Source organism: Myzus persicae, unplaced genomic scaffold, assembly GCF_001856785.1.
Source record: "Myzus persicae strain clone G006 unplaced genomic scaffold, MPER_G0061.0, whole genome shotgun sequence".
Taxonomy (NCBI): Eukaryota; Metazoa; Arthropoda; class Insecta; order Hemiptera; family Aphididae; genus Myzus; species Myzus persicae.
The window spans coordinates 132,283-151,692 of NW_019104098.1; the positions used below are offsets into that span (position 1 = coordinate 132,283).

Genomic DNA, 19,410 nt, shown 5'->3' on the forward strand with positions numbered 1-19,410 from the left:
AAAATTCTGCACTTAATAAAATTTGTTATCAGTAGGTTAGCATAAACCAACCCTTAACAGGACATTGTGAGAATTGCCCTTAAAGTGGAATAAAGTGAACTACAGAATATAATATGGAACATGTTTATAAGTTATAATTTAATAAATTACTATACTTACAAGTGACAAGAGTTGGACATATACAGGATTTTTAGGTACAACAAAAATAAACTACATTTAGATTGAATAGAAACAAGTTTTTTAATATTCATAGTATATTATAATTCCATAATAATCACAACCAGTTCAATTTCGTTAAAACATAATCAATATTCATAGCTTGCAACCAACATAATGTTATGAGTTCACATACATGAAAAAAAAATGTAATATTATAAATAAGTAATTACCTTAATAATAATACAAAACATAAACAACGCGACTAATAAATATGAAGAAAACATAATTAATATGAAACGGTTATTATTACCATTAGAGTAGTTTAATATTTGCTCAGACCGTTATATTATACTGATATTCATCATATTAAAAACAAAAATTCTAATGAACTTATGAACTAGTTATTTCCGTAACAGAAAAGAAGTTAAAACCTTCGATTGTCAACTTTAATGTTATTCAAATTTCTAAAATATATATAGTAAATATATTGCACACTTATACTTTGTTTTGTGTTTATAATAACATACTTTAGTTTTTGGTATACAAAATTATTATGTTAACAATAATAAAATTATCTATATATTGTGTATAATTGTTAATTATTAATGTATATATAATAAATATGGCACTATTTTTCTAATATTTATGCCCATGGTAAAAAAAAAAAGTATTTTATTGTTGTTAGTATCAATGATATTCTGCTAACAGAACGGTTATCATGATATAAGTAAGATCTCAAACATAAATAAATATTTATGTTCATCGTTAAGTGTTTTCACAACCGATAAACAGTGGTAATAGTGTTTTGTGGATAGCAATAAAATACATTGATAAATATTAAATATTATCTATTTGTCTACTTGTATGTAACATTCAACTATAGAGATATTATTTATTAAATATTTTAATTTTAAACATTAGTCAAAAATAATAATAATAATAATAATAATAATTAAACAACAAATTAAATTAAATAATATATAAAACAAATTGATTTCTTTGTGACCTTTATTGAGGATAAAATTGACTAGTCTGATTTCTTTAATTATCTAGTAAAATCTTATTGTTTCTCCTTTTCACCAATATATTCAATATATTATACAATCAAAAATAATAACAATTTGGTATTGACTAAAAACTTAAAAACAAAAAACAAATAGTTCAATGTGCGTCTTAATAATTGTACTGCACATTTAAGCAAGTCTCATGTATAAAAATATATGCGTGTAAAAATTAACTTTGGTTAAAAATTAACAAATTTAATTTTCTTAAAAAAAAATATTTCTAAACTAAAACAAGTTAATAATTATAATAGAAAATCCATTTATTCGGTAACAGATTAGTTTTTAGGGAATATTGTGTTGCAAGTCATATTAAATAAAAATCATTGTTATAGTGTCATCATATTATATGATATCACTAATAAGAGCCATATAAATTTAGAAATAATATTCTTGTGGAAATTCAATGATAAAAAGGTAATAAATTAAAGTATTGTTTGACATAATACACCTGGACTAAATAATAATACATTTGTTGTGCAGTGCTTGAGAAGGGATCAACACCTGTCTGCACTCACTTCTCTTATGGCAATTTTGGAGTTAGCCATTTCTGAACACGATTTTGCCTTGTATAAACGATTATCGGTGTTCTTCTTGCTAAACAGAATTTGTGTACACAGTTTTTTTTGTAAATTTAAATACTTACTAAACAAAGAGATACGTTTAGGCGTTTGGTGTTTTTTATATTGGGGTAAAGTTGATATGGTTGCAGGGTTTTTATCGGCAACGGTATTATCCACAGCCACCTAAAATAAATACAATACATATGAATAATTTGTCTTAATATTTATTAAATAAGGCTTTTCTCACCTGGCAGTTTTTATTGATGAATTCAAAGCTATCGCAGTTGGCGGTTGAACTGGGGGTGTTTACTTCAGACTCTTGGACTTCAGTGATACGATTCAAACTTTGACTTTCTCTTAATCTAGTTTCAGCTGATCTACCCCTTCGACTTCTGACATTCGCACTTATGCATCGCCGTCTGCCTGCAGTACTTCCACTTGGTCGTTCTGTTTTATTTCCACTATTCTCATCTCTTTTTTGATCATCAGTGTTATGTTCTTGTGATGGCTCTGTTCCTTGCCCACCAGCATTTCCCATTCCATCATTATCAGGATCCTTATCATTACCCTTAAATGAAGCCAATGACCTACTACTGCCTCGCTTTTTACGACCATCAGTATCATCATCACTAGTTTCAGAGCTGCTACAGGATGCTGTGCGATTTTTATGCATTTTGCTTCGTCTTTGTTCATATGTTATATAATTGCCGATTCTATTTTGCTTATCATCGAGAAGTAGCTGCGGTGAACTGTGAGACGACACAAAAGGTGGTGGGATTTTGTTAGACACAACAGAACCAGATGTTGGATTTGTTTCATGAATTTCAGTGATCAAAAGTTTTTTTGTTCTTAGTTCAGAAGCTATTGTATTCAATTTTCCTTCTGACCGAGAGCCTCTTCGATTTAATGAACTATTATCATCATCCTCTTCTTCGTCTTCCTTTTCATCTTCTTCTTCAACTACAACACTACACTTTCGTGTTCTCTGTAAAATAAACAATGAAACAATTAAAAATACTTAATAAAGAGATGATGAATTTGTCTCATTACTTTAGGACGATCAGAATGCAACGATGCTAATGTAGCAGATTTAGGCGCAACATTGACTACCACCGGAGCATTATTTTGGTTAGAATTATCAACTACATTTAACTGAGAAACATTCATATCACTGGAAAAATAAAAAAATATTAAAAACAAAGGAGAAAAGTATTAATTAAATATAACACATCTACTTTTTAATAGTTTGAGATTTTTTTGGTGTTGCCGACTTCAATTTTCTTTCTGCGAGTAAATAATAAGTAGCCGTTATATGATTATACTCGTTTTTATCTAAGGCCCTAAAATAATAATAAAAATATTAATTTAAAATTATATATAATATATTTGGATATAAAGATTAAAGGAGAATTATGAGTTGCTAGCTTACTCCACAATTTGTTCTTTTGTTGCAATTTTTCCACTTATCATTTTTTGAACAATTAATGCATGGTCATCATCGTTAATTAATTGTTTGGACACCAACGGACTCTCATCGTCATTTATCACTTTGACATCTTTTAACCAAACATCTGCAGCGATCTCGTCAAGATTTGCTCGTTTCTCGGGATTTCGCACTAGCATGCGACCAATGAGTGTTTTACATTCTTCAGACACATGACTGGACACTTTGTACTTACAGTCCATAATCATTGTCAAAGTTTCACTGTCATTAGCTGAATGAAATGGTGCTTCACCACATACCAACATATACAAAATTACACCCAACGACCAGATATCTACAATACAATATATTATAAACAAAATATTAATAATAATTATAATCTTATCGATAAATTATCCATGGATTTTTATGTTGTTAAATATTTTTAAATTTTCAAATTTTCAAATTGTTGTCAGTAATTTTTATAAAACATAATAGTCCGAAACTAATGGCAATTTTTTAGCATATTACTGCATATTCAATAGTTATTACATATTACAGCAAAAATTAAAAAAAAAAAAACTTATAATAATCTTTTGTCAAGTAGAAAATCCAAAAAGAAATTTTGAAGGTACTAAATATTAATTGAAAGAATAAGTTCACTAAGTAGATACCTAATTATAAGTTGTTTAATTTATTTTAAATAATTGTAACACTTCATCAATTTAAAAGCTAATAATAATTATTATTAAATTAAAATTGAGCATTTTTCTAGTATTTTTCCCAGTTAAAAATATTTTTTTTAGATATTTGTAGCATATTTTCACGATTATAACTGCATATTAAGTCATGTTTTGATAATTTTGAGTGCATACAAATCTGCACTCAAGTTATATAATTATATTTTTAATTGAACATCATAATGATAGCTAATTAACTATAATATCCAAAATTTGTATATTTGATAGAACAAATAACAGAGTACATGATTATCGATTTCTAAATATCTTTCAAATCTGGGTCATTATAAAATGAATAAAATAATCTAGTATAAAAATATTTCATATTTATGATAGTAAAAGTAAAAATAAAATCATTCGCTGTTAATTAATAATAAATCAAATATTTAGATATTTTAGACATTAATAATGCTTTAATTGTACATAGATTCAATTAAATCAAAGTTAATGCCATGCAATCAAAATGTATGCATAAAAATATTAAGAAAATAAATAAAAATAAAACTTTCTTTATTATTTTATGTATGTATTTTTTTTAATTAATTTGATGTAAAATATATCACTAGTGGAATGGTTTTTAGGTAAAAATCTATACGTAGAATTTAGAATATGGTTTTAGTGGTCTGCAAGGTTCAAAAGTTTGGCGACCACTGATCTATAGTGTATATTATATACATACTGCATAGCCAATATACAATGTGACGAGTGGAGAATACATTTTTGTTGCAATCACCCATTAGTGACACTTAAATCCCTAACATTTAAAAGTAAAATCGTGAAATTCTTCTGTTCTGTTGAACTTCAAATCCAAGAAATCATAATAAAATATAAAATGAATAGGTAAAAAAAATCAAGCATTGTTCTCACCAACAGCAGTAGCATTATATGAATTCCCAATCAAAATTTCAGGAGCTGAATAAGCCAAAGAACCACACGACGTTTCTAATTTTTGACCCGGACAAAACGTATTGCTAAAACTATAAGGAATATTTCTGTTAATTTCCAAATATTTAAACAATAAACAATATGCTGTGGTTATAAAACAAACAACATAACTTACCCAAAGTCTGTAAGTTTAACAATTCCTTGTTTTTCAAAAAATACCACATTTTCAGGTTTTAAATCTCTATGGACAACATGCAGTTTGTGACAGTATGATATTGCTCGTACAATCTGTGCAAAATATTCACAAGCCAATTGCTCAGACAATCCGCCTTCGTGTCGCATAATGTAATCATATAAATCTCCACCGTCAGCTAACTCAAGTATGAGATATAATTTACTGTGTGTATCAATCACTTCATATAATCTCACAACATTAGGATGTTGCACTAGTTTCATACATCGAACCTGTTAAAAAATAGATCTTAATACTTTTATCCATAATGTTAACCAAAAATAATTATAAATAAACAAACTATGTCATCAACCTATTATTGTCAATTTATTTTCTATCATTACTTAATTGGAAAATATTTAATGTAGTAGGTAGTATGTATGAGTTATAGTATGCATTAGTTTAATCATTATTTTTAATAGGTAATTTATAAATTATTCCAATAAAATATACATTTTGACATTTTGTGAACATTCATTAAAATTAAAAATATGTTAATTTAAAAAAAAAACAAAAACTATTAATTAACTAAAAATTATATTTTAACTGTCATTATCATAATGTACTTATCAAATATTATAATGCATGAGAATATTACATTTAATTTTGAAATATACACTATTAAATTAATTACCTATAAGTAGTTAAAACATTTATATAAAATGAATGAAATAAATAATTATTATAAGCAATATTAAATTGGTATGAGCATATAAAATACTACTTTTGGTCTACTACTTTATGCCATTAAATTCAACATAATTGAACTTTTGAATTTAGTGACTTAAATAGTTGATACTAATAAAAAGAAACTACTCTGATCGATTAAAAAATATACTATTTATAAATATATTCATTAATAATTCAATTACTATTTATTATTTGCTTTATACTTCTTAAAAATTAAAAGTACCTGCTTATGTAATAAAGATAGCAGTTGTAACAAGATTAAAACAATCGTATCTAAAGCATTTGGTAACAATATTCACCACTTAAATAATTTTTTTTTTACTTATCTAGTATCTGCATAAATTATTATAATTATTAACTACACACTTGTTAAAAACTTGTTGATTATATATCTAAAGCTAAGACAATCAATACCAATTATAATTGCAAAAGAATATTAATTTGTTACTCAATGGATACCTATAACTGGTAATTTTGTAATTCATTATCAATAAAAAATAAATTACAATACCTATCCACACAATAAAGAATAAAAATGATAGAAATCACTTATCTCTGAAATCAATAAGTAATAAAATTACCTTACATAAATAATATATATGTTGTATATAAAATAATACTAAAATGATAAAATTATCAATTGCTCGTGATAATTTATACCCACATAAAATTTTAAATAATTAAATACTATTAACTAAAGATACATTTGCCCTAAACATCATTGGAAAATTAAAGTAGACAGTATTTCTACAACATAAGTATATAAAATTATAATATTTTCTGATTAACAGCAGAATAGTTACAATAATAGCTAGTTCTACAACTGTTTAAAAAATAAAAATTACCAAGAAGAATATCGAGAGAAAGATAGAATAACAGAAAATACAAAATTGGATCAAGCAGAAAAATATAAAGGGGTATCCATACTATATTATATTATGTTGATCATAGAAGTGGTGAGTCCGAACATACAGCAACAGTTTGTTGTCCTGTCAAGGTAAAATAGTAGCATTCTACAGACATTAGTCGGTAACAACATCAATAGAAATATCTTGACGAGACACCCTATTAGAACTATACATACGTACTAGTACATAACTCCAACAATAATACGAGTAAACAACCCAATGGCACTAACCTCTTGGTACAGATGATTACGAGAGACTTCTTCCAGCTTGTTCTTGTCGATCACCTTGACAGCTACCTGTTCACCAGTGAACACATGCCTAGCCATCTTAACGACAGCAAAGTGACCTTTACCGAGCGTCTGCTCCAAGTCATACATACCAGCGATGTTGCCACCATTATGCTTGGCCGGTCTGACCGTGTCCGGTTTGCCGATCACGCCGCTACTGTGTTGCATCGTCTGCGCGATGCCGCGATTCGCAGACACACCCCGACGACGACCACAACCACCGACCTACCCTGAAGAGCGGCCTCTCAGAGTTTCGGACGGACACGATCGTGATTGGTTAGGATATCCATCGTCGTCTCGTGAACAACCCTTCTAGCATGGGACCTCCCTCACGTTAGAAGACGTTCTTTACGTCGGTTTCACGCCGATGTTTTCGGTATCGATAAGTTTTTGTTTATCAACAAATAATAATCACAAGACAAAACGCACAGTTACGACTACGACGGTATTATTATTATTTATTACTACTACAAAAGTTTAAACAACAAATATTAGAACAAATTAATACTACACACCATTTAGTCACTGCTAGGCGCCAGCAGCTAGTGGCTAGTGCTCGGCCTCGGCGCTCGCTAGACCGCCGCCACCGTCCATGTAGATTTTTATGAAAATGGATACTGATAAGAAATTAGGACCATCACACACGCGCTCTCACGGCCACCCACAAAACAGACAAGCGCTTCTTATCATAAAGTAACGTTATCATATAATTAATCCTTAGATCACATAATACAGATATATTATACCTAAATTGATATATCATATTATGTGATCTAAGAGTTAATCTGTGAAATGGCCCGAATGGGTCGTCAAATTAAGCAAAATACCTATATAGTAATTGAAAATACTAAGAGTTTGCAATCCGTGCCAAATTTCAAATTTGTGATGAATGAACCAATAAAAAAAATTATACATATTATGGTTCTAAAGCCGAGCACTCAACACAAAAAAAAATTGGTCTGTTGGCAGCTATGGTATATTAGTTAATAGTTATAAGTTTATTTATTATTAGTTAATAATTAATATATCTGTGATAGGACATCTTATGATTTATGAACTAAAGTCCTATAGGAAAAAAAAAGCTGATGTCATTTTATTGTAAAGTAGGTTACAAATGAGAGGCCTAGTGGATCACTGTATAATGGATTGCATTAAATTTTAATTCAATGATAATATAATATCAATGTATACGGAAAACGATTCTGAAAGGAGACGGTTTATCAGCCTAGGATATTTAAATATTTTGTATTATATTCACACTGTTATTATTAATACGGTACATAGCCGGTAACTGGTAAGCTGGATAAATATTATTTGTATATTATTATCATATTTGTATATAATAACATACTTAAGAAATTGCAACTACCATTAAATACTAGTTTTATAAATTATAATAAAATAACTTGGTTTAATATGTATTTTTTTTTAAATTTAAACTTAACATAACTATAAAAAAAACCGTGTTTAAATTTTATTTGATTACAGAATTAACCAAGTTAGTACAACCTTGTATTAGTTCATCAATCTTAACCTTTCGTAGACAGACGGTCCTGAAAGGGTTAAGCTATAAAAGTTGTTTTATATATTTTTAATTTTTAACTCAAAAACATACGAACAATTTAGAAATATTATGGTGCTCAGAAATTGCTTGTATAAATAAACGACAAACGTTTAACATTTTTTCTAAATAGTTATTTTTATATTTTTGATAAAGGTAGACCAACTTTAGGGAATCTTGTATTGAATTTTAAAATCTAAGATATATATATTACAATTTTTTATGAACTTCTGACTTAAACAATTTGCTGATTTTAGTGATTATGTATAAATCCTTGATTCAAACGCGCATAAAAACTTATTATGCATTTATCATAATTTTTTTTTTAATTTCTACTACCAACAACTTACAAGGAACCTTGTATTGGATCAATTTTTTTAGTGACATAAGCTTTAAAAAAACGAATAATCGAATATTTCATTTGCCTATAAATAATTCACTACGACTCATATTTTTAAAATGTTATTATGTATAGAAATACTAACACAGACATTCAGTGAAATTTGCATGATCATATCGTGACTGTTGCATACTGTTCATCTGTAGCGTTTATATGCGCACCTGTCGGGCAGTGCGACCATGGCCCATACCAGATGCCTAATAATATCACTGTTTAGAACACAAATAGCAGTTGACACAAGAATAAAATTTATTATACATCTAGAACGTTCCACATTTTTTCTTGACATAACATGGACTATTTCAACTTATAGACGTAATCGTGTCTCGTCATATTTCAAGAAAACCTCTCAAACCAATAGATGGTGGCTACCACCGTCCAGGGGAGATCCAGAAATTAATGAAGGGGGTCACTAATACGTTTCTAATAGATACTATTCTTAGTTAATAACATACTTTTAATATCACCATTCTTCGTAGTGTGTGCGTTATTATCGTTAGAACTAGTATTTATCATTGTCATAACGTAATCAATTTGAATAGAATAAGCCAAAGGGGGGTGTTTACCCAATTACCCCCCCCCCCCTTGTATCCACCGCTGCTACCACTATTGATTAATTAGCAGTGTTCCAGGAACTAACATAAGAGTATCCATGGATAGGCCACGTCTATGTCAAATATAGTTAGACCTACTTAATATGAGTCAAGTCATTACAGGTACACTTATTGGCCTCCACTGGATCACCATTGACAACACTGTTATGTCCAATTATTTATATAAAATAATTAGACTGCATATTCCATTCCCACAGGAATGTTGAAGTCGAGGGTACATACTACACATGTCAACAGGCCAATGTTTACAAAATTGCTCAATTGATAAAATGTCGATACATATTTATGTTACATACATATCAACCATGCAATTTTGTCTAAATTGGCATATGGCTGCCAACTTTAATATTATCCTGCAGTCGGCTATCCTAAAAAATTCTTAACATGTATAACTACACGGAGTACACTGTGCGTCAGAACACAAGTGCTCACAATGCGCCTTACTATACTCAACCACAACTACATGAAGATCAACTCTTTTTAACACCCATGGTAGAATAAAATAACCTTATATAAATGATTGAAATAGATATATTTTATTAAAATATATTCACCATACATAAACAAAAATGTATTTAGTAATCTTACAGCAGAATATTGTTTCGGAAGAGACAATAAATTTAATAAATGTAAATCATTTAACAGAATACTGTGCAGGTTAATATCATTTAAGTCAGAAACTAGTAGATACATACATACAGACTATTATTATTATTGAAAATTCCACTCACAATGAAAGATCAATACAAACAGTTAAAATTATAAATATGAATAATATTGGTGAAAGCACTAAGCTATTACTCATGTAAATTACAATTGATAGGTTCATTAAAAAGTTGTATATATTACTAATCTTAAAGAATTGTAATTTAAAAAAGTAAGAAACCTAATTATAAGTAATTAACTTAATCTCTATAAATTATTTACTTTCACACGTTAGAAATATAATATTATTTCTATAACTACAGAAACACCAAAAAACTTAAGTTTCTTAGCTATAGGGATGTAAAAAAAAAAAAGAATGAATAGAAAACTCATTTAATCTTAGTTAATTCCAACGTCAAATCTCTTAAAATACAATTTATGAAATTGTTCGGATGGAATAAGGAGGAATGAACAATCATACATTACAACACAAATCAAACAGAATCGTTTCCAACCAGAAGTCAAGTTTGATAAATTGATCATTTAAATACACACTGAATACTGTTAACACTTAAAATTTTCTGTGGGCTGGTCTTCCACCACCCCAAGATCTGTTTCCACCACCGCCACCGCCGCCATACCATTTATTACCACCACTCGCTGTAACAATGTTAAAACATTAGTGTTGAACTTATCAAAAAAACCTAAGTGATCAGAGTAACTTACGGAAAGAACGTGCAGCCATGGCAGCTAATTTGGGATCAATGCGTTGATTGGCTTCAGTGAGGACAGCCACAAGGTCTTTTGCTTGCTTGCTGTTGGAATGGGTAAAGAATGCATATGAGGTACCCTTTTGTGATGACCGTCCAGTTCTGCCTATTCTGTGAATATAATCTTCAGAGTTGTTGGGGTAATCAAAATTAATCACAAATTTGACATCATCGACATCTGAAAACAAATTAAGTTTAAATATGATGAATATGGCCAAATATTAATTAATTGAGCAAAATAATTACCTAAACCTCTGGCAGCAACATCCGTAGCAACCAAAATATTAGCTCTTCCGTTTCTGAACTCTAAAAATGTATTTTACATTAATTTAAATTCAATAAATATTTTTGTCAGAACATACGTTTTAATACATGGTCGCGCTCAGATTGTGATTTGTCTCCATGAATTCCAACAGCTCTTGCCCTATAATTAAAAATAAAGTATTAAAATAAGGATCATAACCAAAAAAAAAAACACACTACAAACAACTTAATTTAGCATAATTTCATTATTTTATCAGATCTTCTTAGAGGACAAAAAACAACACAAAGTATGCTTTGGTAAATAGAATCATCATGTAGTATCTTATAGAAAATGTTAACTAATATCATAGAAGTTACTTAAGTTTAGTACCTATCAAAATAACTTAACTCAGATCTTCTTAGAGGACAAAGTAAACAACACAGAGAATGCTTATTAAATAAAATCATCATGTTATAGAAAAATGTAAGTAAGTAATAAGTATCTATATTTTAAAATAAATAACTAAAAATCACAATAACGGCCAAAAATTCAGATCTTCTTAGAGGACAAATCAAACAACACATTGTATGTTTTATTTAAAATAATCATCATATAAATTAGCCCCATTATGAAGTATAGTGTATAAATAGCACAAAAATTAGTTGAAGACTTACCCCATATTAGTAATTTTCCGTGTGATTGTATCCACCTTACGCTTGGTTTCAGCAAAAATAATAGTTTTATTTTCTTCCATATTGGCAATGTCTTGCAACAAATCCATTAATTTGTCTTCTTTTTCATGTTCTTGACACACATCCACATTTTGTAAAATATTGTGGTTAGCAGACAATGTCAAAGATCCAACATTCAATTGAATGTAATCACTTAAGAAATCATTGGCCAGCTTTTGAACTTCTTTTGGCCATGTGGCTGACCACATCAAAACTTGTCTGTCAGGCTATAAAAAATAAATAAAATAAATACAAGATGTTTGCAAACAAAATACAAAATAAAACAAAAACTTACTCTAATTTGTTGAATGATTTTTCTAATTTGAGGTTCAAAACCCATATCAAGCATACGGTCAGCTTCGTCCAATACTAAGTAGGTACAACGTTGCAAATTGGTTGCACGAGATTCTAAGAAATCTAATAGACGACCTGGTGTAGCAATAACAATCTCAACACCATTCATTAAATCTCTAGCCTATGAATTTAATCAACATTTTAGAATAGGCAACAAACAAAATGTAATTTAATTGTTGAATATGTAAGGATTTTAAGTTTCATAATGCATTCATCGCTGGGCACTGAAAACTCTTCGTTCAAAACTGATGAGCTTTAACTTACAATTGTTTCAGTGCTGCGAGAAGTAACATGCTGATGATTTTAGTTTCCGATGTCTAAGGAAATGAATCTGGGATGAGAGTTCATAGGAAGAAAATGTATCGGTTACTTGAACCGAAAAATAAATGGCCGCCAATTAATACATTAATTGTTAAATTCGGTTTGCAGCGCCTCCAAATGCATGAACACGACTTATATATAATAATTATTAGTCATGGTCCAAAAACACTGTGCGTTATTAAGGTTACGTTATTATTTCATTATGTAATAAAAAAACCGTTTCTGCAAAACCGAATTTCAAAATGGCGGCCTGCAAAGAACAAAAACAGAACAACCAATTATTAGTACACCAAGAAATAGAAAGTATAAATAAATTGATCATTCAAGTGTTATCAATTTATTACCTCATTTCAAGTGTAATTTGTACCTGATGTGATTTTGGAGCACCACCATAAATACATGTTGAACGTAAATATGTGGACTGATTGAATAATCCAGCAACCTTTTGTATTTGCTGGGCTAACTCTCTAGTTGGAGCCAAAACTAAAGCAATTGGGCCATCTCCTTTTTTCAATGGCTCTTGATTATTTATATGTACAACAGCAGGCAATGTATACTAAACATATGATTGAATTATAAAGATATTATATTCAACTTTAATTAATATATATATAAAAACAAAAGAAATCTTACGCCTAAAGTTTTTCCAGAACCAGTTTGGGCTACTCCAACCATATTTTTGCCACTCATCGCAATAGGCCAACCTTGTGCTTGAATAGGGGTAGGTTCAGTAAAACCTTCATTGCTGTAATCATAAAAAAATGTTTAAACAATAATTATCAAAAAGACAGGATAAGAGAAAAACAATCTCACCGTATAACTGTCATAACGTAGTCGGGAAAATTTGCTTCTTTAAAATGTTGAATTGGGTAAGGAACAGGGCTCCTGTCTGAGCTCATCACAGTAATATCCTTTCCAGTTCTATATTTATCCACTTCTTCATAAGATCTAAATCAAAATAAAAATGTATCAAGTACCAATTAAAAAATTAAAAATTGTATCATTGTCTAACCTTCTTTCAATAGTTGGATGAGGAACGTAAAACTCTTTTTTAAATGGTCTTAGTTGGACACGGTCCCAGTTGGGTGCTTGTAGATTGGCACCAGGGTTTTTCTTGGCACCACCCATTCCACCACGACCACCACCTCCGCCACCACCATATGATGATCGTTGACCTCCGTAAGAGCCATTACTTCTTCCACCACCTGTACCATTTCTTGCGTAAGACCTAAAATATAAAATACATAAAATTACAATTTAATACAAAAAAAGCATTATTAAATGATAAGTAGTCATTGGCACAATAGATATTTAAACTATAATAATTTGAAGTAACCATTTCTTCAGTGCTAAATTATTATTTACACTAATACCTAGATGTACCTGATTTTTTAAATATATTAGTTACTATAAAAATTTAGGAATCTCTAAAATTAGCAATTCGGGGAATACTTTATGTATTTTTTATTTGTTTATTAATAGTTTGGAATTCAATGACCTAGAGGTCATTATGCAAGTTTTAAAATTTGTAGTAATTTTCTGTAGCATACAAATTAACAAAGCTAACTAAACTATTTTATATTAGAATTGATATTGAATTTATATGTTTAATGCAGGCATCGATTCCACATAAGCACATGCAGATGGCTATTGTGATTTAACAGAAGTCAATACAGTAATGAATGGCAGATACTAATTTCAAATGCATAAGGATAATTTAGAGTTAATCTAAAGGGCACTGCACGACAACAACTAGAGAGCATTTATATGGGAGCCTTATGTTATAATTATGACACGTTGTATTGATACCGGTGTCACACAAGATTGCTACGTACAACAATAATTCGATACTATTATAATTGTTCAAATTTAAGTTCCAATATTGCGCAAAAAAAAAATTTTAACTTTAATTTTACTTTGGTGTACTAAAATTAACAATTAAAAATTCACATAAAAAAAATTTTTTTTTTAATTAATTAAAAAAATTGAAAAAAAAATTCTGGATATTAGCACAATATTTAGGTTAATACACTATAATATATTGAAAATAGACAAGTGCACCAAATGGTTAGCACTGAAATCAATAAAACACAATTTTAGTCGTTTTTGAAAAATATAATTTTTAATTTGTACAAGTGTACAAGATAACCTACCTATGGGGATATTGATTTAGTTTGAGTAAATTTACGGTCAATGCGCCCAACACCAGAGGGCAGCACAATAAGTTCAATGTAACACTTGTCGTGGAAAGCGTGCAGTATTGATTAAATTACAATAGGTACATTACAACTCCATGTCAAAAATGAAACGCTTAAATAAATTGATCATAGTTATAAACAAAAAAGTATTCGAGAAAGAATAAGGGAATTTAAACGTAAACCCAACTGCAAGTAGTTTCATCTTTTTCAAAATAATTGAGGTTAGAACAGTCCTAACCTAACGCAATTCCACCTTGTTTCAAGGCCAAATTTACAGATTGCCCTAACAACTACATCGACGTTGACTTTAATGAACCAAGTGTTTATTCGTAAGGTAATGCCAAAAACATAAACAAAACGCCAGTAGGACTAACCTCTGAACCCTACCAGCGACCACATTGTTTCCACACCACCTATCAACACTGCGCACACTACATACAACAATAAAATTTAGTTCTTCGTCCCGTGAAAACCATTAAACCACGCAGCACGATCCAAATTAATAGTTAAAAAATGTACTCACATTATTGTTATTTTTTCGGTAAGCAACTGTTGACGATTTGATAAAGATTTGACGTGTAATGGATTCAATATGGCGGACCTGACGACTCTCAAGCCTTGAGCAAACATTATAAATTAAACTAAATTAAATGTAAACGGATATTAATTTAACTAAAGTGAACGTTCAGGAATCGACACGTTCAATACTTACAATATATTATAAAACGTGGTATAATATGACGACGTTGGAATGTCGTTGAGACTAAAGGTTGGAAAGAGACAATAAAATTCGTTCGACGGCAGATATAGTGTTTCGTCGACGCCTGTTAACGAAAGAAAGAACGAAATTCAATCGTCGACCCGATGTCCCACTCCACCCCTACGGCTTGGACGGTCGATCGATGACGTATTTCCGTGTAAAATCGTGTCCTGCGCGTGCGCAAAACTACAGTAGTACCACACTCAAACGGTACAGCCAACCAAAACTTTCAGACACGTTCCTTCCTAACCAATCTATGTAAAAAATAAAAATCACGGATATATTGTACATTCTTAGTTCTTACTCACTGTATTATACACTTAACAGTTGACACGTCCGTGGGGTATAAATTGTACTTAAAACATATATATATATATATAATGATATATTTTATATACATAGTGGGCGGTTAGATATATATCGTTATTTGATTCTTTCGTCAATAAGAAAGTAAGAATCAACGTGTTCATGCTGCATGGCCAATCTCACTTTTTTTAACTTTTCAAGGGGAATAAATACTTGAAACGATGAAAGTTATTATTATATTCTATGGTTATTGTCCCTAGAACAATATCAACTCTAACGACTAATAGTATAATAGTATAATAGTATATACAGTGTAGGGAGTCGGAGTCCTAGAGTTCTCTATGGTCGGAATCTACCGGGTGTTTCTGAAAAGTTACTTATACCCAGAATTTGTTTTTTCTTATAATTCATATGAGTTGGCTTTGATCGTATATTATAAATTGCCTTTTAAAATAAAATATGGATTGTATAATCATAAGCGCATCTAGATGGTGTTTGGGGGGGATTGCAATACCACAAAATAAATTATTCTATTATTTCCTAAAATATGAATAAACTCTTTAAAATTCAACTTTACAATTTTTTTTTGTTTTTAGAAAAAAGTTCATATTTTGACATAGTTAAATATTTAATCAAAGAATAACGATTATAGTTATTTTGCTATAATTTAAAAATATTCTTCGTGTGCTTAACTTTTAAAGTATACTATTATATATTTATATTTTACACCCACAATGATATTATTTTCAAGTGCAATTTTTTCGGCAAAAATTTATTTAACCTACATACTAGTTAGAAGCTGTAGAGTCTATACTATATAGTCTGATAAGTGACAGACCATTTTCGGCCTCTTCTCAGAATCATTTTTCGTATACCATGATGTTATATAATTGAATTTAAACTTAAATATTCATATTACACTCCTCCGGCGGGCTCTAGAGACCTACTATATTAGGGATGGTGAACCTTTTTGTTCCAGCGTGTCAAATAAAAATTTTGATTGGATTTGGTTTTCCCTGGGTGTCAACTAGTTCGATAAAACTTCAATTTTTTTTTTTTAAACTTTAATAGTATCAAACTTTTACACATTCGTGTGTGTCACTAAAATAGTGTGCGCGGGTCACTCTGTCACGCGTGTCATAGGTTCACGCCATGTCTGTAATATACAATAGACTCCACTAAATAGAGCATTACCCACTTTCCCACTTTATTGTTTTTTTTTTTCAAAATTGTTAAAAAATAATTGTTAATTGCGGGCGAAACTGAAAGAGTTCCTAAAGGCCACATCTTTGAGATCACTGCAGCTGCGTGCTTTTCAGTAAATACCACGAACGGCATGAAATTAGAAGATTATCTATTACTATTACCTATCTGAGTTCGTAGTAGGTATAGACTATATAGCTCCTTTATACATTTGGATGATCAGATATTGATTATTCGTTTATTTAAGGTCTTGTGAATAGGCAACAGCAATTATATTATATATTATCTCAAAAACACACACCCTTTGTATATATACAACGCTAATTCTCTTTTTTAAGAGATACAATAATAGTTCTGAATTCTGAGTTTCTAAAATGTCTATATTAAAAATAATAATCAATAAAAATAGTTTGGTAAAAATAAAAATTGTATGTTATGTTAGATGTAGTACCTAATTCTAATACCTATTTATTATACTTCTATCATTTTTGCAAATTATTCATATTAATAAATCATTAGTAACTACTAACTTTTTCAAATCGTCTCATCCTCTTATCTAATTAACCCATTGCCATAGACATATTATCCTCAAAACACAAATTTACATAACTCAACAACTACTAGCATGAATTTTGATTTAAATTTTAAATACATCAAAATTCTCAAAAAATATATCTGCTTAATGATGAAAAAAATAAATTGTTATTTGTGAAAAACTAAAATTTATACTGTCACAGGATCGACCTTAAGCGGTAAAAAAAAATTTAATGACTCAAAAAATGGTCTGTAAGTGTATTTAAAAATTCCAAAAATCTTAATTTCAATACATGCATAATTTAAGCATAAAAATAGGTTGATCATGCTTTAAAAATCACTCCGTATAATAGTATAATATATGATAGATTTAGGAGTATTTTTATTTGACTATAATATAAATGGGTCGATATTTTAAGCTTTGCAAGTATCTGCTGCACAGCTGCATGAGTCACGACCTACTAAAATATAACGTAACTCAAAAAACTTAATTTTGGGTACCAGCCTATGCATGATATATTGATATTAATATTTATATTTGATATTCTTAGTAGACATACTCATACAACATGCTACATTGATGCTGTTCGTTTTAGCAAAAAATATCGTAATTTTGTTGTTATTTTAGTGATCATCTTACGTAATTATGCACTCGAGAATGTAATCATAACTAGTAGGTACCTTTACCTTGAAAACAAATCATCAAAATTAAAACTATAAAGAAGAATTTTTATCGATATCATTGCTCAGCCACCTCATTATTTTCGTTATCACCGGTCACCGGCTTGACGGCTTCTATTATAATATAGTTGAAAAATTAATAACGATTATATTTTCGGTAACCTTGATTATTATACAGCCGTCGCGTCACGTCGAGGTCACGGGCAAAGAGCGTGCTAGAGGTGTTTGAACCTGTGTCGCGTGATCCGTGGTCCGTGGTTGTGTCCTAAATCCTTACAGGCGTTACAGCACCTACAGAGTACATACCTATATGGCTATACAGTCTGTACTTGTTCAGTTATTCATTGTATAGTTCCACACTTATACGTGGATATATAGTATATACTATGGTTGTTCACTTGTCATCCCGATGTTATGTATTGCATATAGGTATTTTATTATGTGTTTAATGGTAACTATAATATTATGTACCTATTGTACCTATACATACCTACCTAATAATTAATAATATTAATAATAATAATTTTCGATGGTGCACAGAATCACAGACATTAATAATTATTATATTGGGTGTACACATTTATATTTTAATATTTTATGCATGTTTTGCATACAACAGTCGGCAGTAACTAATAACTATACAGTTTTGATATAATATTTTGATACGATGTGTCGGAAATCAGTGAATTATCATCTATCATAATAATATGATGAGTAATGACTTACTATACCTAAACATAGCAAAACAGAATATTTTGCGTTTAGCAGTCAGCTATCAGCATAACCGATTATAAAATCCATTGGAAATATACCTAATACATACTATTGTTTTTATTTTTTTTATTACTTTTTAAAAATGTTTCAGCACATCAAGTGCTATTACAAGTACAATACCTAATACTGGATACCTATTTTATGTTCAGTGTCTACGGATAAAGCATATTATATTAATATTTAATTTTTATAACTCTTTGTGAACCTATTTTATAGAAATATCGAAATTTGAAACATGTCATAAAAGTGTAGATGAGAAGGATTTATAATGTTATAATCAAATATAATACAACTGTATATTTACTAAACATTTAATGTACCAATATTTAATACCTATATTTATTCTAGGATATAGCCCAAGCCAAA

General features: G+C 29.5%; 2 protein-coding genes across 4 annotated transcripts; both read right to left on the reverse strand.

The window, feature by feature from the left end:
• Window positions 1-440: 440 nt before the first annotated feature.
• LOC111038717 (SNF-related serine/threonine-protein kinase) lies at window positions 441-7,561 on the reverse strand. Its single transcript, XM_022321940.1, has 8 exons — window positions 6,892-7,561; window positions 5,007-5,296; window positions 4,814-4,923; window positions 3,213-3,561; window positions 3,019-3,123; window positions 2,834-2,954; window positions 2,031-2,768; window positions 441-1,966 (listed from the first exon to the last, which is right to left on the reverse strand). The coding sequence occupies exons 1-8, from the start codon at window positions 7,114-7,116 to the stop codon at window positions 1,718-1,720; spliced, it is 2,187 nt and encodes a 728-aa protein (XP_022177632.1). The 5' UTR covers window positions 7,117-7,561; the 3' UTR covers window positions 441-1,717.
• Window positions 7,562-10,545: 2,984 nt separating this feature from the next.
• LOC111038718 (ATP-dependent RNA helicase p62-like) lies at window positions 10,546-15,645 on the reverse strand. 3 transcript variants are annotated; one of them, XM_022321943.1, is made up of 12 exons: window positions 15,499-15,645; window positions 15,310-15,403; window positions 13,601-13,816; window positions 13,402-13,536; window positions 13,222-13,333; window positions 12,956-13,144; window positions 12,209-12,388; window positions 11,857-12,140; window positions 11,301-11,362; window positions 11,185-11,244; window positions 10,895-11,116; window positions 10,584-10,828 (listed from the first exon to the last, which is right to left on the reverse strand). In XM_022321943.1, coding segments are annotated over exons 2-12 (1,551 nt in total). In that variant the 5' UTR covers window positions 15,312-15,403; window positions 15,499-15,645; the 3' UTR covers window positions 10,584-10,739. The 3 variants fall into 3 exon arrangements, with proteins under 3 accessions (XP_022177633.1, XP_022177635.1, XP_022177634.1); XM_022321942.1 differs by having other exon boundaries at window positions 10,740-10,828; window positions 15,310-15,427; XM_022321941.1 differs by lacking the exon at window positions 15,499-15,645 and having other exon boundaries at window positions 10,546-10,828; window positions 15,310-15,416.
• Window positions 15,646-19,410: the final 3,765 nt, after the last annotated feature.

Coding starts and splice junctions, on each gene's coding strand:
- LOC111038717 (XM_022321940.1), bottom strand. CDS start 7,116: ATGCAACACAGTAGCGGCGTGATCGGCAAACCGGACACGGTCAGACCG. Junction 4,924..5,006: donor GTTAAACTTACAGACTTTGG/GTAAGTTATGTT, acceptor TATTCCTTATAG/TTTTAGCAATACGTTTTGTC. Junction 3,562..4,813: donor ATATAATGCTACTGCTGTTG/GTGAGAACAATG, acceptor ATTGTATTGTAG/ATATCTGGTCGTTGGGTGTA.
- LOC111038718 (XM_022321941.1), bottom strand. CDS start 15,416: ATGTTTGCTCAAGGCTTGAGAGTCGTCAGGTCCGCCATATTGAATCCA. Junction 13,145..13,221: donor GTTCTGGAAAAACTTTAGGC/GTAAGATTTCTT, acceptor TCATATGTTTAG/TATACATTGCCTGCTGTTGT. Junction 10,829..10,894: donor CATGGCTGCACGTTCTTTCC/GTAAGTTACTCT, acceptor ACATTGTTACAG/CGAGTGGTGGTAATAAATGG.